The 22,235-nt window shown below is 50.8% G+C and overlaps 2 protein-coding genes across 2 annotated transcripts in view; both read left to right on the top strand.

Moving 5' to 3' along the window:
- The first annotated feature begins 9,365 nt into the window (after window positions 1-9,365).
- Window positions 9,366-14,341, top strand: LOC144137733 (uncharacterized). Its single transcript, XM_077669677.1, has 4 exons — window positions 9,366-10,107; window positions 10,564-10,833; window positions 11,272-11,590; window positions 14,215-14,341. The coding sequence occupies exons 1-4, from the start codon at window positions 9,366-9,368 to the stop codon at window positions 14,339-14,341; spliced, it is 1,458 nt and encodes a 485-aa protein (XP_077525803.1).
- Window positions 14,342-18,210: 3,869 nt separating this feature from the next.
- LOC144137732 (uncharacterized) overlaps window positions 18,211-22,235 on the top strand; it is a 28,478-nt gene continuing 24,453 nt past the window's right edge. Inside the window, exon 1 of the mRNA XM_077669676.1 lies at window positions 18,211-18,437. Within this exon, the coding sequence (XP_077525802.1) occupies window positions 18,211-18,437 (227 nt within the window). The remainder of the gene's footprint in view (window positions 18,438-22,235) is intronic.

Raw genomic sequence — 22,235 nt, 5'->3', positions numbered from 1 at the left:
GTTACAAAACAGCTGCAGAGAGGAAGAGAGGTTCTGCTTCGGACTGGATTCCCTGCTTCCCATCGGGTGGCGTTGTCACGGCCGCTATCACCCGCCGTCAAATTCGTGATCAGTGAAATTCGGCTGCTTAATTTTGGACGTTTCACTCAGAGTAGTTTTTTACATTAACACCTAATTCTTTTGTACAAGAAAGAATGCAAAATTGAAAATGTTAGGGTAAATGGATTTATTGAAATCACATTTTCTTTTTTCATGCCAGCGGTGATGTTTCCCTACGCATTTCTTGTACAGACACCGATATACTTATAATCGGGTTTGGAATAGTGCTTGCAGGTGCACGAATCACTATTTTTTTTTTCATTCCTGGACATAATGATGCATTTTGAGAGGCATCGCACTGAAACAAGTGAGAGTAAAAAAGAAATTAGTGTGACATGTAAACTTAAAGCGCTCAAAGGATGTGCTTGGACAGAACGTGCTACTCCAAGCTATAGTTTGAATTGATTCTAGATCGGCAGTACATGCGGATATTAGGAAAAATGCACTCCTCAATACGAAAAGGTTATGTTCCCCGTCCGTAAGGCGAATAACGTGGCTTTGGGACTAGCGGATGAACCAAGATTTCTATACACCTTCAATAAAAGAAAACCGGCTCGAATGGGGACCGAACTCAGGGTTAGTGCGGTTGCAGGCAAATGTCCTAGCCACTACTATTGGCCGCGAGGCCCACCACTGGAGAGGCTGGCGCTGCGATCGTTTTGACGTCACTTGTAGGATCACCGTTCCTACCTTGCTGCACAGTTGGCTTGCAGCGCGTGACACTTGGCTTAGGACGCATGTTCTAAAAGTATTTTCGTGTTAATTTCCGTCGTTTGAAGTTAATTCTCAGTGCGTCAAGCGCAGTTTGACGTCATGGGGATTTTATAACCGTATCAACTGTGGTAAATTCTCCGCAAACAACTTGAGCGTGGTGGCGTACGTGTGCGACCGAAGCGTAAGCTGCGGCTCGTTTCCACGATCAACAACGTAGACTACGATGATTGCCAAGCTAAGTTTCTAGATTTCCCTTGTTTGCAACAAATGTGTAAAGCAAGAAATCATGAAGCGTTTACTGCTTGCAGAGACGCTCCGCGCACACACCGCCGTGCCTGCCCGCACGGCCGACGGAGCAGCTCGAACCGACGCAGGTCGCGGCAGCAACAACTTGTCGCCGCTTTTTAAATCACGCTAGTTGTGGAAAATTCGGCAGCGGTGAATGTGGATGTTAGAGTGGTGAAAAATTGTGCTAGGTACTGTCACCATCTGTGGTTTTCAAAGCGATGCTCAAATATCTGCCGCGATCTACGCCGACCGTCCCCGAAGGTCGGTCCCGGCACCGCCGGCCCGTTCACGCGCGGTGCGGCGAGCGGCCGAAGGATATGTGCCTGCGCGCAAGCATCGGCCGAGGCCGTGGCAGGTTCTTGATCATCGATCGCTTAAACGGACGCGGATACAAAGTTACACATACTAGAAAGAGGGTGACAGTAAAGTGAGAAGTTGTATTAGGGACTCTCATTCGCAACTGTAACGATAGCGGCGAAGAAATACGTGCATCCGAAGCCGGCGGCGAGCGGTTCGAGAAGACCCTTTCGTCGCGCGCGCGCGTGTTGCGTTTAGGTTTCCCCATCACTTTGGGGGGCTAGCCTCGCCTTCTGTGAGCAATCGTTAGTTTCATTGATGCTAGAAGAAGGCAGGCTCACTGTAAACATAAAAGAGCCCACGTTACAATTATACATTCTCCCGCAGAAGTCCTAATGAAAACTAAATATAGCCATGTCCAAACCCGCTCGCAGGCGTTGAAAACTCGCGTTCGGATACCATTTATACATTGCGGACAAGTTGTCGCAAAAAGTGAACATATCAGCCATGCAGAGTACAGGCTACGGCAGTGATCGTTAATCAAATCCGGGAATAACTATGAAAAACATTGTAGGGGTAATAGATATGCGCGGCGAAGCAATCCGATCACCGTTCTCACGTAGTCATTCATTTACCAGGCAAGGCGAGCAGTAGGCGCGGTGAGATCACAAGTGAGCGACGCGCTTCCGTAGCTTTTACAAGGTGTTTCCTTGCACACACGGTCTCGTACATGTCACGTCGCAAGTATTTCATAATGAATTTACAGTGTACTTTTCTCGGCATCAGTTGCATCGTCCTTGGCGTTAGCTGGCTGCGTACGAGCTGTGTTCGTACGCAGCGGCGCGGCGGTGTCGCCGGGAAAGAGCGAGTCGCTGATTGCTCGCCCGGATTATTCGGGTTGCAGGCAACTTCTTTGGGTAATTTGCATCAAATACACAAGGAGCGGAGGGTGGGGGTACGGTGGCCACAGACACACACACACACAAAAACACGCGGCCGCATACGCACAGGAAATGGGTTGTAGCAGACGACAACCCGACCCGGCGTCCAACAAGTGACGTCATTCGTAGGTGGCGCCACGGTATGTCCTCGGGGCCAATGCGCATACGCCACATGGAATGCAGCTTTTGAGGTGCCGTGAAGTCAGCTATTGCATACAATATATTTATAATTGCAAGTTAATAAAATGTGGAATGTATGGAAAATCAAAATCCCTTAGGCCACTATAGTCTGCTTACGTGCTTGAAGGTGAAATCGTGGCAACCGCTATCAATAGAGACCAGATTTTAGGCAAACACTTATTTTTTCCTGGCGCTCCTACCACCTCACTTTTATATATGAGCATAATTAAGAAAAGAAGGGCTTTTATGGTGTCTTTATAGTGCCTATAAATGCCTATTTCGGAGTTCGTGCCTAAACGCTTGTAACTGGCCTAAACATTAGCCCGAAGTTTCGTTGCGAGCGCAGTTTAAAGTCGTTATTTATGTAACCCGGCAACATTGACTCCTTCGAACTGTTTAGGTTAACGTATTTCTGTAGTTCAATAAAATCCCGGAAAACAACCGCTAGTAGCAGTGAAATGGGATGCGGCGGCCAGTATAAGCCACCGCTCTGGCATGGTGCGAACGGTTGGCGAACGCAAATACGCGTGGGGAGCCCACAGAAGAAAATAGAGTGAAGAGCAAAAGAACAAAGAAAATTTTGATGCAAATACGGCTTCGGTTTGGTTTTACTTTCGTTTTGACGTAAATCTACGTCTCATCTGTACGATTCGGATAATATCACTGTATATATATAAGAGAACTGGCAGTGTTCTATTTAGCAGTCCTCATGTAAGAACTTTTGAGTGAGAGAGGTACACCTGGCTGTGGGGCACGCCGTATTGGAGGGACATGGATTAATTTTTACTAGCTGCAAATCCTTACGTGCACCGATATTTCGACCGACAGGCGTTTTCGCTTTTCACCTCCATCAGAAAAGCAGCCACCGCGGCCGGTATTGAGCCTCCGTCCTTGGGCTCAGCACACAACGCTTCAGCCGCTGAGCCACCGTAGCGGGTGAAAAAACGGCAACTTGTATCTGGGTAACGAGAGCGGTCTCAAATAATGTCTTGTATTGAAAAAGTGCTGCTAAGCTTTGACACTGCAGTAAACAAGCCAAGTAATGGTTACGTTAAAGAGATTGCGACGGCGAATGCAAGTTACGCTGTTTTGTAATAGTCCCTTACTGTAGCACGCGTTGACACGAGAGCATTTCTTTTCTGTCAGCTACATGTACTCGAAATCAAAAGGTAAGGACTACGAGTAAATCCACATGCCAGCAAGGTGCGAAAGACATGCGAGTGAGTTTTGAACAGTGTAATGGCGTTGGTATAATGATACGCCAAGCGCACAGCAAGGTAACACGCAAAGTGCACAATCAAGCAAGCAGACAGACAGAAACGTTGTACTTTTCTAGCGCAGCGCAAGTGAAAGAATAAGTAAGCGACTAGCTGAAACATAACTGCGAGCCGGCCTAGTTGGAGCTTTATTAAAACGGGCTCAAGAACTGAAACCCTTCCCGTTCCACCGAGGTATAACGGAACGGGAGCTGATGCATCTTGACAAATAGCGCATACAAACGTGAACAAAAACAGGAAAGTTTCTTAAACAACAATTTTATACCCCACAGCGCTGCGCACAACAATGCAAGAAACGATTCGATGGCGCACACTTCAAAACTTGTTCACTCTCAGTAATTTCATACGCACGAGCATGACAATAATGTCTCTGTTGTGTCTGAGATTCCAAAGTGGACAGGTGCCGCCGCGTATTGAAATTCGCGCAACTACACGCGTGAGTTCCCCAGTGCTACGATGGGTGGCGCCACGTCCCCGGTGGGCACCTTTCGGGAGACAATCACGCGACCGTGTTTTTCCCCGCCAACTAGGGTCCCTAGAAATTGTGCTAGTCTGCCGTCCGCGCGCTTTCTCTATGGGAAGGCGTGTCCGCGCCGCTGATGCACGCACAGCGCTGCGCAGAGGGCGCTCCGAGCAATCGGAGCGCCCGAGCGGCCGGAGCAAGAGCGGCCGCAGGCCGGCCTGTGCCGCGCGCTATACGCCTCGTGATTCGCGATCGCTGCGCCGCCTGCCGCCGCTTCTCCGCGGCGTTAGCGGGATTAGCGCTGCGTGGCTCATAGGTGGTCATGCAGTGTTTTGGTTCTCTTTCGCTTCTCTTTGCCTTTCCGCGCACTAAACAACTTGTTATGGTGACGTCTGTAAGCTAACTGCATGTTTAGGGCACTTAAAAAAAAACAGCTGCGTCTTGGTAGAGCGCTCTAACGCCAACAAGAGCTACCCGGGGAGGCGGTTCTGCGCGCGTCTTGGCCGCTCTTGCGGGCGTCGGCGACGGCAGCAGCATATCACCGCTGTCACCTTCGAACACGTCAGCACAAGTGAATTCGATTTATTGTCGCCTCGTTTAGTCCTGATATTGGCACTGTAAGAGGTTGGTTTGTTTTGCAGCGCAGACAACAAATGCGGCTTTGCTTCGAATATGTACGTCGTAGAAAAATATGTTTCGGGGATGTAACCCAACAGCTGACAAAAACTTGTGCCTTTTATGGGAATATAAGCCACGCGTAAATGTTAAGTACACTCAAAGGCTGTGCATTGTCAGATATGTGCCCACTCATGCCTTATAGTAAGAACCAAGGTATATGTTAATGAAACCACGGGAAAATGAATGGTCGGCAAGTCAGGAATAAATATAATAGTCGTACGGGAATGAAAAAAAAAAACCGAGTGCAGCTTCTGAAATGCTAAAGACGTTTGTTTGAGCAAGGTATACTCTTCACCAGACCAACTAGATGCGAAATAAATGCACTGATATTTCGCTAGACACGGGGGGGGGGGGGGGTGAGGAGGAGGACGCTCAACTATCCTTGTTTACAAACGCGGAGCGAAATCAACGACTGAACGTTTTAGTAATCACACACACAAGCTGCGTGTTCACTTTTCGTTTGTTTTTTGCCTTCAACGAACGGCTGATCACTCGGCGAACGCATTTTTTGAAGAATACAGGGTAGGCAGTTCACAAGCGATAAGAGGTGTCGTTGGAAGAGTTGATTGATTGATTGCAGGGTTTAACGCGCTGACGCAACGGAGACGATGAGGCACGCCGTAGTGGAGGGCTCCGGATTAATTTTGACTACCTGGAGATCCTTAACGTGTGCCGAAATCTCGTACACACGGGCTCGTTGGAAGAGTGTCGTATCTGATAAGGGTCTCTGATTTCGGTTTATGCTAGATTCTGCAGTCTCCCTGTGTCATATGACGATGTTTCGAAGAAGAGTTTGGTCACGGACGCGGATTACTCTATAAGCCCATCTTCGCGCTTCTCGTGGAGGATAAATGTAACAGATGAATCTTTGCGAGCGCTCACATCGGGACAAAACGACCCATCATTAAATTTGTCGTCGTGTGCTGACTCCGGGGTGTTATTTTGCATTATCCATCGTACTTCATTGGTACAGTGTTTGTGAACTTTATGCCGCATTGGCATGTTCATGGTACTGATCAATATCTGATATGTGATATTGGCAGGCGTAACTTACGTGCTGTCAGGTATGAGTGCTCCGCTGGATTTTGTAAGTGCACAAAGTCGATTTACATCATAGTGTGTATACGGCCGCATACGGAGACACTGCCACTAAATTTCAGGGCAGCGGAATTGCAATCAGCTGCATGCAAATGCTGGCTTCGGGACGCCGGCCTGTGACACACGCCCGGCGCTCATATAGATCTCACTATTGCGTCATAAACGTTTATACTCTCGTGAACACTCCACGCTTGCAAACAGAGTGCCTGCTCCACGTTATTCGGTATTTCGAACGCGGACAAACGGTAAATCGCTGTCTTGAACGAGCCAAAAAGCAGCGGCGACAGGGCGGAACGGGCCGGGGACTCCCGCGCCTGCTTTCGAAACGGGCCGCTAGGGGGATTTCAGTGGCGCCCCTACAGGCCGCGCTCGAGGCGTATACTGCCGCTCTGCCGCGGAACGCGAGCGCGCATCGGGGTTTGTCGGCCACTTAGAGCGGTGAAATGGAATGGTACGAGGTACATCAGCTCACAATTGAAGGTACGATAGTACTATAAGACCTTTTAGTTTCACGCCCCGAGTTTTTCGCGAATTGGGCTACGGAGCCTCTTTGCGGCCGTTGAATTTCGCGAGTGAGACCGAAGGATGAAAACGTAGCAACCAGCGTAGCCGTTTCACTACCACCGCTTGGACCATTATTAAAGTAAAGCTTTCTATGTCTCACTGATGGCCTATGTCGCCTCGAAAAAGCACTGCGGGAAAGCCAACTGTCTCTGACGACGGTGATGTTTGTGAGTAAAGTGAGAGGGGAAAAAAAAGCGCTTCCCGTGATCAGAATCGAAGCTGGCTCCATCGCGTTTTGAAGCCGACGTCTATCTCAATGCGCAATTCCAACATGGTCAAAGCAATTTGGATTTGGAGAGGAGTGCATGGACGTGCATGTAATTAGTCATAAAAATTATCCACTCCTCCACTCCGCAACGATGGTTGAACACGAAGCTTTCTTCGCGTGAAATCAAACGGTAAAGGGTCGATTTCAAATCCGGCGCGATCATAAGTCCAAAATGCGTGCGAGTCAAAGTGAAAGCTCAATGAGTCAAAGTCAAAACTCAGACGACAAGGAAGCGCTCACAAGAAAGCTTCGCGTTCAACCACCAATGTTCAGACAGTGAGATCCCGTTCAAAAAGAACTCCCTGCGGCACCAGAAGCTGTGTTTGTTCCACATCGAAACTACCGGGTCATTCCCGAACGTCATTGACGGTGACAAGCACGCAGCCGGCTGGTAGGCTGACAAGAAGAAAAGCGAAAGCTTGAGTAAAATGTTGTGCCAGCAAAAACTTGTTCCTATATACTTTGGGCAGAGTGCGGGGGGATAAAGCAAGGTATATATGGTCATGACAATATAAATAAACCTCAATATTTTTACTCCTTGGTTTCAAACAGCCACGATTATATGATTGGCCATAACACAAATATTCTCCCGTTTTGCTTTCCCCGCGTGCGTCTCGCAATTCTCTCCGAGTGTGTGGGTGATCAAAAAGAACCTGTGTAATGACTTGCAAGCGAAGTTACTGATTTGCAGCCGCGTTTTATTAAAAATCAGTTTCACGTACCCAATGCTGGCGAATGTTTCAAATAGTGGTATTCACGAAAATTACAGGCACGCAGAAGAGGTTTGATAGTACCCAAATTTTTGAAAATTTCGAGGTAAGCGGAGTGTTGGGTTAAGCGAAATGCGAAAAATGTATGGCCAGACCACTGGAATAAGAGCTAGTGCTGGTAACAAACGCTCCAATGCACAGGGACGCTTCCGGAATACAGGCAAAAATAATTTGTAGAAAAAACAATTTTTTTTAGGTATTGCGGAAAAAGAACTGCGTGATGCTCGCCTGTTTCGCGTTCGCATCTGGTCCCAAAAAAGTGTTCTCGAGCTTCTCAATGCCGCATCAACTGTTGGTCGCCAACGCTATATTCTATCTTTTGCTGTGAAGCAGGCAAAGCATATGTTTTTCTTGTTCCTGCCGTTTTTGGGACTTTTTGAGACACGTCGTCGTCCACATGATCAGAAGCGTCTTCCCCAGCTATATCAACGATGTAGGCGCCGGACAGCACTCCGCTAACGGGACATGGGCCGCGCACAGTGCGTACCGCGTGCAAATTTGCCGTTCGCGACGGTGTTCGGCGCGTAATGGGAGCTAAGCTTTAACCGAGAGCTTATCAGCTGCCTGCAGCGGATGTTGAATTGCGTCATATTGTCAACATTTCGAGATATCCGTGATCCCCGAAAAGTCGTTTCGAGACAAAGGGTGGAAAATGTCGCCTATGGCAGGTATATGCACTGCAAAAAAAGGTTTCGACTTGACCGATATTTCGAGATGTTCGAGTTATGGAGAAATCACTGTATCTGATGACTGAAGGTGATAAAACTTCGTATGCATGTGCACACGTCTTGTTTTTTTATTCGGAATTTACATTTAACAGATTCCCAGCTGACTGGACGTAACTGAGGGGGCCGCGAAGACGTGCGCTTAAGGGCCTCCAGATCAACGATGCGAAAGGTCAGGAGGCATCGGTTCGAGCTGCTTTATTTACATACACGTACAGGGGACAACATCTTAGGAAACTTGCAAAGAAAGACGGTTCCAAAGAGCCATAGAAAAAAGCGGAGTGCCGCCACACACCACACACATTTTCACGCGCTGACTAATCCATCAGTTAACAACGGCGGGGGTATTCACAAAGAACGGTTGTTTGCTAGCTGAAGTCCCGCATGATATTTCCAAGCTGGAAAACGATGCCTTGCCGGAAGTGTTCCCGAAGCCCCCGAGTATGTGTCGAACCGATTTCGACACATACTCGGGGGCTAGCACAGCGACACGATTCCGCGGTTTTTACAAGGCTCGATCCTTCATAATACGCGAAAACGTACTCCTGTCACTTCACGCTCCGCTTAAAACACTTCGTACTGGTAAGAACCAACTTATTTGGCTAATCTGGTTTGTCGACAGAAACGGATAGGGTTCGAAAAGGGGCAGTTAAAATGGGCTGAACCCGCCCAGAAATAGGGCAGAACTACGAAGGCAGCAGCGGCACGGCAGAGCGCCGTCCGCCGCTGCCCATCGCGCCGGCCGGCCACCGCGCTCCGATTGACTGCAGCGCCGCCGCTGCATGCATCACGGAGGAGCCCCCTTCGCGGCCGGCGGACGGCAGACTAGCACAATTTCTAGGGACCCTACGCCAACTCTCTCGGCACGGTCTCCATCTTGTGCACCGCCAGTCATGTAAACCTCGGACGAATAAAGTAATTTGCAGTACTCAACAAAGTACTTAACATTGGCGACGAGGCGGATCACCCGCGGCAGGGAAACCCCCAGTGCATCCAGTAAGTCATGGCTGGCCGCCAGCATGATTTTTCGTCACGTTTAGAGGAGTTCACGGGCTCCAACTGGTCATCGTGGTTCGGCCGACTACAATTCTTCTTCGAGGCCAACGATGTGACCGACCCTGTCAAGCAACGTGCACATTTGCTTACACTGTGCGGTGCTCACATTTACGACGTGGTTTGTGCGCTACTTCAACCGAAGACGCCGGACCGAGTGAGCTATGCCGAGATCGTGGCCGCACTTCAGGCGCACTACGACCCTCGCCCGTCGGAGGTCTACAGTCGTGCCATGTTTCAAAGGCGGGATCAGCTTCCAGGCGAGTCGGTGAACGACTACGTTGCGGCACTACGCAAGTTAGCTACGAGCTGCAATTTCGGCACGCTGCCGACGGCAACAGCACCCCCGGCGACGCAAGCTGGTGGAGCGGCATCAACACAGCAGGGAGCTACGGACTGCAATCCAACGCTTCTGCCGTTAGATGTAATGTTGCGGGATCGCTTTGTGTGTGGTCTCCGCGACGAGAACCTTCAACAGCGACTGTTCGCAGAGAAGGAGCTCACGTTTACAAAGGCCTACGATTTCGCTATTCGAGCGGAAAGCGCCGTCCAGCAACAACAAAAGATAAAAACTGATCACGCGGAAGTCAACAAGGCAGCAGCGCACGCCAGCGACAGCGCTACGAACTCCAAGGCGCATTCTCAAGGACAACGCTGTTGGCGCTGCGATGGATCCCACAGTCCCAAGACATGTAAGTTCATCAAAGCAACGTGCAATTACTGCCGGAAGCAAGGCCACATTGTTAAGGCTTGTATCTCAAGGAAGAGGGCTGAGAAAAAGACGTACCAGCGCAGCATTTCCTTAGGAACTTCACAGACTGCCAACGTGACGGAGCAAACCAAACCAGACGTTTCAACGCTCCATGATCTCTGTACAGTGGCAGACGGGTTCAACACCCCGAAGTTCACCCTGAAGCTTACAGTGCATGGCAAACCAGTGACTTTTGAGGTTGACTCCGGTGCAGCGTGTACCATGGTTAGCAAAGACACTTTTCAAACTGTGTGGCCAACGCACGCACCTACACTGCAGCAGGACGACATTCATCTACGCACCTGGTCAGGTCAGCAACTCCAAGTCATTGGAACAGCGACAGTTAATGTTGTTCACAAGAACGCGACTTGTCAACTACCACTTCTTGTTGTCCAAGGCACAGGATGCAGCTTGTTGGGACGCAACTGGTTTGACAAGCTGGGCATCGAGCTTCACGGCATTCACCAGACAACGGACGAAGGCATTTTGACCAAGCTGCTACGGAAGTATGATGACGTTTTTTGTGAAGACACCACGGGACACACAGGCCCACCAGTAAATCTGGAACTGAAGGAGGGGGCAAGCCCCAAGTTCTTCAAGGCACGGCCTGTGCCCTTTGCCATGCGCGCATCATCGGAGGCGCAGATTGACAAGTACGTAGAAGACGGTATTTGGGAGCCTGTCCAACACTCAGACTGGGCTACACCACTAGTATGGGTACGGAAAAAAGACGGAAGCTTGCGTGCCTGCGGTGACTACCGCTGTACCGTAAATGAGGCTGCGAAGAAGACTTCATACCCCTTGCCTACAACAGAGGAAGTGTTTAGCACTTTGAAGGGAGGGCAAGTTTTCAGCACCTTGGACTTGGCCCAAGCTTACACTCAACTTCACGTCAGTCCAGAGACAGCACAGATTCTCACAGTCAACACCACGAAGGGTCTGTACAAAGTTAACAGGCTTCCATTTGGCGTTTCAGCTGCTCCAGCAATTTTCCAGCGCTTTATGGAGACAACCTTGAGCGGCTTGCCAGGAGTATGTGTTTACCTGGACGATATCATAGTGAGTGGAGCAACAGCGAAAGAGCACAAAGACCGTCTTGCGGCAGTTCTGGAGCGACTGGCCCAAGCAAACCTTCGACTGTGCAAATCCAAGTGTCAGTTTGGTGTGGCTGAAGTCAAGTTTCTTGGTCACAAGATTGATGCAGCAGGGATCCACACGTCAGATGACAAGGTTGAGGCCATCGTGAAGGCACCAGCACCCACAAGTAAGCAAACACTGCAGTCTTTTCTGGGCATGCTGGCCTTCTATGACCGCTTCCTGGAGCGCCGCGCTACAGTGGCGTCAACACTGTACGAGCTGCTGGCGAAGGACAAAACTTGGAAATGGGAGCAGCGGCATCAAATGGCATTTGATGTGCTCAAACAGTGCCTTTTGTCGAGGACTGTCTTGGCGCATTATGATGAAAGCAAGCCCCTCTTAATTTCATGTGATGCTTCGCCTTATGGCGTAGGTGCCGTGCTTGCTCAGCTGGACAGTCAAGGCAGAGAGGCACCAATTGCATTCGCATCCCGGACATTGGGTTCCGCTGAGCGTAACTACGCGCAACTCGACCGGGAAGGACTTGCTGTAGTCTTTGCAGCCACTCATTTCCACAAGTACATTGTGGGCCGAGAAGTCACCTTTTTGACGGATCACCAGCCGTTACTCGGGATTCTTGGGCCACGAAAGCCTGTACCTGAGATGCTTTCGCCCAGGATGAAAAGGTGGTGCCTCAAACTCTCAGCGTACAACTACAACCTCCAGTATCGCGCCGGTAGTCGTCACCAGAATGCGGATGCGCTTAGTCGACTTTCACTGCCAGACCGCATTGAAGAACCTCACCCACCTGGAGACATCCTAATGTTTGAGGCGTTACCGCGACCACCGTTGACAGCTGACGTATCCACACTCACTCAAGAGGACCCAATTCTTGCAGAAGTCTTTTCAGCAGTACAGAATGGCACCGTGCAGCGATTACAGGGAGACAGGTTCACTCCATACCGAAGAAGAGCTACCGAACTTGCTATCCATCGAGGATGCATTAGCTGGGGCTCAAGAGTTGTCATACCTGCGGCAGCTCGAGAACAGGCCATGTCCTTGGTTCACGCGGGACATCGTGGAATTGTAGCCATGAAGGCTTGTGCGCGCAGTTACCTTTGGTGGCCTGGCTTGGACGCCGAGATTGAAACAACTGTCAAGTCATGTAAGCAGTGCCAGCGCACCCAGAGCGATCCCAAGAAGGCTCCAGTTCCAATTTGGACGCAGCCGACGACACCATGGCACACCTTGCATGTGGACTTCGCTGGTCCGGTGGAGGGACATACCTTTTTGGTCGTCGTCGACGCTTTCACCAAGTGGTTGGAGGTGCGACCAGTGAACAGCCCGACATCGACAGCAGTCATCAGTGTGCTGCGTTCTCAGTTCGCCACGTTCGGCATACCGCGTAAAGTTGTGTCGGACAATGGGACTGCGTTTGTGTCTTCGGAGATACAAGGCTTCTACAAAAGAAACGGCATTCGGAGTGTAACGTCAGCCCCATTCCACCCTGCTACGAATGGGCAAGCAGAACGTTATGTAGGAGAACTGAAGAGGGCGCTCGCAAGAGAACCGTCCGGTTCGCTCAACGTTCGCTTGTCGCGTTTTCTGTTCAGGCAGCATACCACTGTGCATCAGTCGACAGGCATAACACCCGCTAAGGCTATGTTTGGGAGGGAGCTACCAAGCCAGTTGGACCTAGTCAACGCATCTGAAGGACAAGAGATGACACAAGCTGAGCTACCCCAAAGCCGTACACTCGTTGAAGGAGAAGCAGTATGGGTCAGGCAGTTCAGCAAAGCCAGCAGGGGGCCCGACTGGACAGAAGGAACTCTGGTTAAGAGGATGGGTCACCGATCCTGGCTTGTGCAGTGTGCAGGAAGAACGGTAAGACGCCATCTGAACCAGCTCAGGAAGCGTGCCGGGGAAGTGACCCTGGACAGACAAGCCTCAGCGACACTCACATGGGGCATGGACAGTAATCCAATGGGAAACACACTAGCGAAGCCATCATCACGTCAACCGGAATCTGGCACACCAAAACGTCCAGCACGGATTAGACGACAGCCTACATGGTACAAGGCATCCTTCTAAGGGGGGAAAAGTGTTGTGTCTGAAATTCCAAAGTGGACAGGTGCCGCGGCGTATTGAAATTCGCGCAACTACACGCGTGAGTTCCCCAGTGCTACGATGGGTGGCGCCACGTCCCCGGTGGGCACCTTTCGGGAGACAATCACGTGACCGTGTTTTTCCCCGCCAACTCTCTCGGCACGGTCTCCATCTTGTGCACCGCCAGTCATGTAAACCTCGGACGAATAAAGTAATTTGCAGTACTCAACAAAGTACTTAACAGTCTCCTTATGTGACAATGCTAAGGAGAAGTGGCCTACATCATCCTCATGGTGACAGAAAATGTGAAAAGCCTCTACAGCCTTTCTAGATATTTTATTAGGGTGCTTAAACAGGATGGAAGCGTTATCAAAGAAGGGAGTGATTCCGGAGCAGGCGATCAGCTATGAGACAGTGCCTGCTCCATACGTGACCGGCATACCGGCGGAAACTCCTCAAGCGCTGACGTAGTAGTAGTAGAAAACATTTATTGAGCTCAAATAAAATGACGGCATCTTCTCAGACGTCGGACGGGGTGGTTCCCTGGTTTCGGGACCCATATACGGCCAGCAGCTCCTGGCCCCTGGTCGCCAGCGCGAGCTGGATCGGCAGGGCGGGGCTGGACCGTAAGGTCTCCCATCGCTCATGGGGTGGGGTAGTGGAGGTTGGAGGGGGGGGGGTGGGGGGGATAGGGGACTTGAGTGAATTGCACTCCGTCAGGATGTGTGCGAGAGTGCCTATGCTATATCTGCAAGATGGACAAGTGTCACTCTTCGGTTTCTGGGTAGAATATTTTCATCAGGACTGGGTGTGTAAGTGAACCCGCCTGAATGCGCCTGATGATTGTTTGTTGTTCCCTGCTCAGGGTGCGGTGCGGCTCGGGGAAGGTGCGCCGATCCTCCCTATACTCGGAGGTAATCTCTCTGTACGTGAGCACCGGGTTGGTGGTGTCGGTGTCCTGCCCTGCTCGGAGGGTCATCGCTCGGGCATGATAGTCGGCTATGACGTTGCCGGCTACCTGTGTGTGGGCAGGCACCCATACGAGCTCTACGGCTCGCTCCGGCGCCCTGTTCTTCGTTAATATCGCGGCTGCCTCTGAGGAGATCACCCCTTTCCTGTAGCCGCCGTATGCTCTTTTGGAGTCGGTGACCACCACCCTGGCACCCGGTTGGACGAGCGCCAGGGCTATGGCCACTTCCTCTGCTGTCGCTGACTCTCTGGTGTTGACTGCAGCGCTGTTTATCAACCGTTCCCCGTCGGTTACCACCGCTGCTGCTTTGCTGCTGCCCTTGACGAGGGACGCATCCACGTATAGGACTCCCTCAATCCGCTGCATTTTGGAATTAACCGCCTGAGCTCTGGCTTCTCTCCTGCCATCATTTTTCCCCGGCTTCATGTTCCGCGGTAAGGGCTTGGTGGTGATTGTCGTCATCCATTCAGTTGGGATGGACCTCTTGATTGTTGCTCTTGCCTTGCGCCACCCTATCTTATCCAGCACTGCGCGGCCATGATTTGTCTAGCTCAGGCGGAGTCGCTGGTTATACAGGTGGGCTTCTATGAGTTCGTCGAGTGTGTTGTGTGCCCCCATGGCTTGAAGGCGCTGGGTCGACGAATAGATGGGTAGGCCGAGGGCTTGTTTGGTGGCCTTTCTGATGATGGTATCGAGTGTGTTTTTTTGCGTCTTGTTGAGATTAAGATACGGGGCCGAATATGTTATCCTGGATGTAATGAATGCCTGCACGAGTCTGAGGGCGTCGTCTTCCTTCAGTCCTCTGTTTCGAGTTGAAACCCTTCTCAGCATGGCTAGGATCTTCTCCGCGCTGGTCTTGATCTTGTCGACGGCGGCGTGTGCTTTGCCATTGTCTTGTATTAGGAGACCGAGGATTCTACATGTGTCTGTCGGCTTGACTTTGGTGCCGTCAATTTGGATGTGGATGTCTGGTGGGGGCTGCTTGCGGGGCTTCCCTGGTTGTACTACGAGGAGTTCCGACTTCTGTGGCGCGCAATTGAGTCCACAGGTCTTCACGTACTCGTGCACTGTGAGTGCTGCCGCCTGAAGTGTCTCCTCCATCCAGCCGTCGGAACCCGCTCGCTCCGTCCATATAGTAATATCGTCCGCGTAGAACGCGTGTCCGATTCCCTCGATTTGGTCTAGCAGACGTGGCAGTGGCAGTAAGGCCAGATTGAATAGGAGTGGTGATAACACTGCTCCCTGTGGGGTTCCCCGCTCCCCCAATTCAATGGGCTCCGACCGCTCTTCACCCACTGAGATTCGTGCCTTACGGGAGGACAGAAAGTCTTTCACATATCCAAAAGTGCGCTGCCCGCACATCGTCTCATTGAGGTTAGTGAGTATACTAGCATGAGTGACATTGTCGAATGCCCCTTTGAGGTCTAGGGCGAGGATTGCCCTGGGGCTGTTTCGCGTAGCTCTTTTGATCACCAGCTCTTGAAGTTGTAGCACGACGTCCTGTGTTGATAGATGCTTGCGGAACCCGAACACCGTCTTCGGAAGTTGGTCGGTGATCTCAAGGTGTTCCTGAAGGCGACGTAGAACCATGCGCTCCATCACCTTGCCAACACAGGAGGTCAGCGATATTGGCCTCATGTTTTCGATCGCGGGGGCCTTGCCCGGTTTGGGAATGAATAGCACCTCAGCCTCTTTCCACTGCGGCGGGAGGTGTGAGGTTTCCCAAGCCTTATTTATGTGTTCGAGCAGGGATTGTGCCGTCCTACCACTCATGTTGGCGAGAAACCTGTAGGTGATGGCGTCTCCCCCCGGAGCGCTTTTCATGTTGCTCTTGTCAATTGCTGTCCACAACTCGGAGATCGTGAACGGCCTGTCGAGGTCTTCATTGCTGGGTCCTGTGTATTCTCGCGGGGTCGGGTGTTGCCCTCGCTCCGTTTGAAGATAGTGGTCTTCTAGGGCCGTCATAAGCCGGTCGCCGTCTCCGTCGTACGTGTTTAAAACCTTCGTCAGCAAACGGTTGTTTGCTGTCTTGCTGCCTGCTGGGTCTATGAGATGCCTCAGCAGTTTCCATGTCTTGCTCACGGACAACTGCCCCTGAAGGCCGTCGCATACCTGCAGCCAGTTCTCTTTGCTGAGCTTAGCCACGTACTCCGAAATTTCGTTGTTAAAGGAGCCATGAAGTGAAAACAAAAGTTTGTTTTATTCGAAAGATTAGGTGTTTCATAGTACCCCAAGCGCTTTCCCGGAAGCAAATGATGCTTTATTCACTGAGAAATAAGGCAATTTAAGCCAAAATTTTAAATCTCCCGCTAAAATTGAACATTCCGTGACGTGTACAATGGCGTCATAGAGCCGGTCCATGAAACAGATACTTAGTATGTCGACTCCATATAGCCCCCACACGCGGGAGTCGATCGAGACGGCGGCCATTTTAAAAATACTAGTAAAACCTAGTGCACCCGCAGCCCTAGTCATGGAATCGCCTGATCCGGAGAACAAAACTCTCGCCGAGGAGCTCGGGCTTGCATTTAACAAGCTCACACCACAAAAACGCTCAATGCTTCTAAGTGCACGAGCGGCAAGAGTTGTGGGATACGCAGTGGACGGGAAAGCGACCATTCCGCGATAGCCACAACAGACGAATGCCCAGCCGTCGGCACCGCTGCCTCGTCAGCCCCGTCGTGACGGACGAATATAGACTGGTACGTATGTGCCGTATCTTGATTACGGTTAATAATAGTTCAATTTCAGTAGCAGTATCACTTATGCCAGTTGGCCGGTGTCGTGTATGGAAAGCCGTTCGCGCGAGCTCTCTGCTTCGACCAGAAAGATACGAGCGTCAATGCGCGGTGTTTATGGCATTTTTTCCCCAAGATCAGCGATTTGACGAAGTCGGCGACGAGCGCCAGCATGTCCCAGGAGTGAGCTAACGTAAGGGTCCCTGCCGTAACTGAACAAACTGAAGTTTTCAGTGGTTGTAAACTGGAAACGAGCTCGTAACGACAGCAGCAAGCCAACACCATTCGAAACTTACGCGACGACTGGCACTATCTCGTCGCTTCTTGCTGTTCCTTACTCCCCTCGTTTCTATTTTTACCTTTGCTGGTTGGCGATATGACGGCCAACCTCCTGTGATGGGATTACGATTCGAAGCAAGGCCGCGGCTGTGCGTGCTTGAACGGTTCGTTGGCCCCGAAGAGCCTCGAACCCGAAAATTCGTCTGCGCGACGGCGAGATGTCGATCTCGGCCGGCGCTAGTTTCGTCAGTTTCGTACGCATTGGCGCACACGCTTGCGAGTTCGTTCGGACCTTCAACCGTTCACTCCACCGTTCTTTGTGATAAAAATAATGTGCAGTATGTTTCACGGGCATTTAGCTCGCTATGCAAGTTGTAAGCCCTGCCTAACATGCGTTTGCTTTTGCCGGCCTCCGCCAATCGCAGAGCATTCCCAAGTGACATCACAGGTTCTGTTGCGGAAAATGAGCTGGTGGGTCGCATGGTCATTTCCTTTTTTCCTAATTATGTAGCTTATTTGAGCGAAGTTTGCGTTATAAGTGGTGTCGTTATGGTTCTAACGAGGCAATCTTTCGAATGAACCAAACTTGTGTTTTCTCTTCATGGCTTTAAGCTCGGCTATGCGACGCGCGAGCTTCCTGTTGCGCCTTTGCCTCTTCCAGCGCTTTGTGAGCGAATGCCGGGCTGCCCACATGTGAGCGAGCCTGCTGTCGACGAAAGGTACCTTCGTTGTAGTTGCAATTTTTTTGGTGAATTTGTCGAGGATCTTCTTCTGCTTATCGGCCCATGTCTTGTACAAGGTATCTTGAGGCTCCCCTTCGTCCGCGCCCTCGCCTTCTTGTTGTGTGTATGCACGCATCTTATGCCAGTCCGTCATGCGAGCTGTTCCCAGCTTGGCCCGGAAGTCTGGGCCCCGTATGGTGAGTGTGATGATGGTGTGGTCAGAGCCCAAAGAAAGCACCAGAGACGACAAGAACGAGGACGAAGCCGCGAGCGTAGAGGTCCTGCAGGCAGACCCCAACGAAGCGACGGTTCGAGATCAAGGGCGCCAACAAGGAGCGCCGACGGTCGCCGGCGCAGCCGCTCCCGATCGCAATCACGGGTGCGTGGCGGCGGCAGCGGCCGGCAGGGGCGCTCCTGCTCGAAGATAACCGCCGCTGGGAGACGGTGGGGAGATGGGCGTCCGCCGGGCGGAGCAGTTCGAGGCGGCGGAGCGAGCTCAAGGACGGCGAGGCGTCGGCACGGGGACAGCGTTCGAGGTCATGGGGACGGCCTGGAGAACAAGGATCAGCAACCAAAAAGGTGGGCTGGGCCAGTGGGTCTCCCAAATCGCTCGATTCGGAGTCCCCCCCCCCCTCTACCCTTCCTCCCCCTCCTCTCAGACTACAACTAAGGAAAGTGCAGAAATTGCGGAGCTTAAAAAGATCATTGCAAAGCAGAACGCTCAGATATTAGAACAGAACGCCCACATAAAGGGGCTCATGAGGAAAATAGATCAATTAGTTGCTAAGGCAGACCGACGCACAATCTACTAGCGGCCCCCAACTCCCAACCTGGAGAAGCTGTGACCACAAAAGAAATTTGTGGGACGCAGCCCTTTGAAAGCCAACTTGGCGGATGCACGCAACACCCACAAACAAATTTGCGACCTCTAAGCAAACGGCGTCCACTGAAACGATACGGGGACCCAATCTAAGGAAGAAGGCAGTGCAGTACTGAACGGCGTTCTTAGAACTAGGTCCTTTTGGTAGAAAGGGAGGAGCGCCACCGTTTCGTTAAGGGTCGGTGCAACTGTTAGAGAACTTGTTACGTTTACGAAGGAACGGCAAAGAGGACAACGTTCCTTCTGTAAACGTTCCATCGCTAGGATTTGGCTGTTTTTGATGCCAAGACTTTAAGACCCTGAGCCTACTTCAAAAAGCCACAGGTTTCTATTGTGTTTCTGATCCTATAAGATGCCCAGTTTGCCCGCCCTTCACGAAACGTGCTTCCTCGAAGGTAAAATGCAGAAGAATAACCACGCATCGGGCCGCCGCCTCTCGGACAGGCTGCACCGAGTACGCACAGCCTTGTCGGTACAGCGGCTGCAAAGACCAACGAGACAGGTGGTTTGGCGCCCCTTGGATTCGTCTTTCGCCGCACACTCTTTTTTTTGTACAATTATGAACACAAAAATTTGGAGCCCGCTTAAGTTTCGCCTTTAGTGGAACTTGAAAGCCGAGCAGGAGCAGACGTGAGTTCACCATCCTCACTCGTAGACGACCCCAGCTCGGAAGAGCATTCCACACAGGTGGACTGCACCGGATTCATCGCGCATCGCACACGTGTTCGGTACAGCACCCGCGCCATCCGAAGGTGCCGCACGAGACTGCTCTGACTCTGTCAATAGGACACCTGGATCGCCAGCGTTGCGCGTACCGCGTCTTTTGATTTTTGATTTTGATTGTGTGGTTTAACGCGCCGACGCAGCGCAGGCGATGAGGCGCGCCGTAGTGGAGGGCTCCGGATTAATTTTGACCACCTGGGGATCTTTAACGTGCGCCGAAATCTCGTACACACGGGCGTTCTTGCTTTTCGCCTCCATCAGAAAAGCGGCCGCCGCGGCCGGGAATCGAACCCGCGACCTCGTGCTCAGCCGCGTACCGCGTCTAAAAGCAAGGCGTCAATTCCCCTGTCTCAGATTCTTGAAATATTGCCGTTGCTGCCCAAAGCGAGGCGAGAGCTAGATCTCGTGCGGAAGAGCCACCATCCCTAACAGCTGCAATCCGAATCTGAAATCTGACGTTATATCGCCCCACGGCACGGACATCGCGCCCGAACGCGTCGCCGTGAACTTTCTCATGAACCGAGTGGACCTACGGTTTCTTTGCCAATTTGCTGCAGTGATTGATTTTCGCATTTTGCTGGGAATTATTGCGGCGCCTTCCGTTCCTTCATAGCAGTGCGACGGCTGTAGTGTCTTCTAACGGACCGGCTACAACAAGTGCGGCATCCGGGCACCAATAGCACTCTTGCTGATGCAACTCGTGAGATGCAACTGTTTCTGAGTTCGAACAAGGGAGTCTACTGAGTCGGGAAATGTATTCTGGACATTTTTCTCCTCTCATACTGTAACATTGAACCAGAATTCATTAAACGCCTATTTATGCTTGCTTTCAATGCGGTTTCTTGTGCGAGAAATTTAATTATATTTACGCGTGTAATGAACGCACTTTTTCCGTAAAACAGAAGCGAAGTGGGGGTGGGTTTATTATGCGGGATAATTTTTCGAAAACTTTGAGGAGTGAAGAAAGAAGGCCGCACGAAACAAAATAATGCATTACATAACCTACCTTTTGCAGTAAACATACGCGTACGCAATGCGCAAACACGAAGGGTTTTTATTGAACTACACTCGTGTACGCTTGTCAAGGCATCACTTCGTCAATTCCGAAATGTTTACTTGCAGCACGGTTCCTATGCTAAACTGCGCACTCCAGAACCTTTAACCTAAAACTGGCCGTGTAACTGACATTCTGGCCCATCGGAGACTGAAAAGTGGAAGAGAAGCAGGAAAGCAAGCAAGTAAAAAAGCTACCACGAAGAAAAAGTAGGGCTGAGACGCTCAGCAGACTGAGCCGAATGAGTTTTGTGGTGATTGGCTGTACAACGACACCGCGCCGGAGTGTTTGTTCGTGTTTACTCCAAGAGATGGCTCTAGGTTGCATGCGCGATCATCATTAGCGGGAGCGAGTGAAGTGGGAAAGCTATAAGGCCCATTCGCGGGACTGCAAGGTTGGAAAGTTGGGGGTGCGTTTTTTTACGCGGGGTAAAAAAGAAACGTAATTTTGACGACTAAAGTTTGAGGTGCGTCCATTATGGGAGTGCTTTCATTACGCGAGTAAATACGGTATGTGTGGGCAGGCGAGTAACTTTCTATTTCCACACGTGAAGAGTAGCATCCTGACTGCGCATTTGGGCAAAGAAACAAAAGTGCCATATGGGTTGCACTAGAGTGCTATATAGGCTACGTCTAGTGGTTCTAGGTTGCACTTGTTATAGACGAGCGCCGAAGTTGCAGTCAGACATGTCTGGAGTGTGTCCGGTGCTCCCTGAAAATATTCGTTCAGGAGCGTCTCCTTGGATTCTATCTCCAGACAATCTGCTGCAGGCGGAGTTCATATTCGTTAACTATACGTAGTTCGATCTGAGTTTTAAAGTTGCCCACTTTATTTCACCTTAGCATTGCCCGACACTATATTTAAATTTAACAATTCGAATGTAACGCTAATGTAACAACAGGTTCTAATGTTCAAAGTGTGATTACAGGAACTTTTAACGGGCACTGGTTCAAAAATTGGCAAGGAACGCGGAACGAGCTTTTGTTACTGTTTTAGAGAAACGTGTAGAATACCGGAGGAAGGGATGTTATGCACGCCTACGCAAGCGGCGCACGTACACTCAAGTTGCCCTACCGCTCCTGTGCTTGCCAGTCAGACGATTCGAATATACACCAATAGCGCCTGTGATCGTGGCGTCATTTAGACGGCCTCTTTCCCCCCTCACCTCCATTACTCTTATTTTCGCTTGCCTGACGCGCTAGCGCAAAATAATGATTGTTCACGGCACCCGCGTCGAGTGCTTCTCACGGCCTAGGCTTCCCAGGCCAAGATACAACAGGTTTGACTCACTTTTAGCGAAGCTTTTGACGCACTTTTGAAGCAATTTTGATGTTAGAAAGCTTTAACGCTTCTCTGAACTTTCTTCAGAAAGAGGTAGTAAGGTTTTCTGAACGAAATATCACCAAGCTGCTACTATCTTTCAACTTCAGCGATGTGTAAGCATATTTCTGCCATTCTCACCGCGTCTGAAATTGGCAGCTTGATATTTCGTTCGGAGGTAACTTGATATAGCCACAAAG

The sequence above is a fragment of the Haemaphysalis longicornis genome, unplaced genomic scaffold, assembly GCF_048455015.1.
Source record: "Haemaphysalis longicornis isolate Haplotype H1 unplaced genomic scaffold, Haemaphysalis longicornis Haplotype H1 scaffold_49, whole genome shotgun sequence".
NCBI lineage: Eukaryota > Metazoa > Arthropoda > Arachnida > Ixodida > Ixodidae > Haemaphysalis > Haemaphysalis longicornis.
Note: the sequence above shows the minus strand (reverse complement) of the source record. Positions and strands in the feature narration are given on the sequence as shown.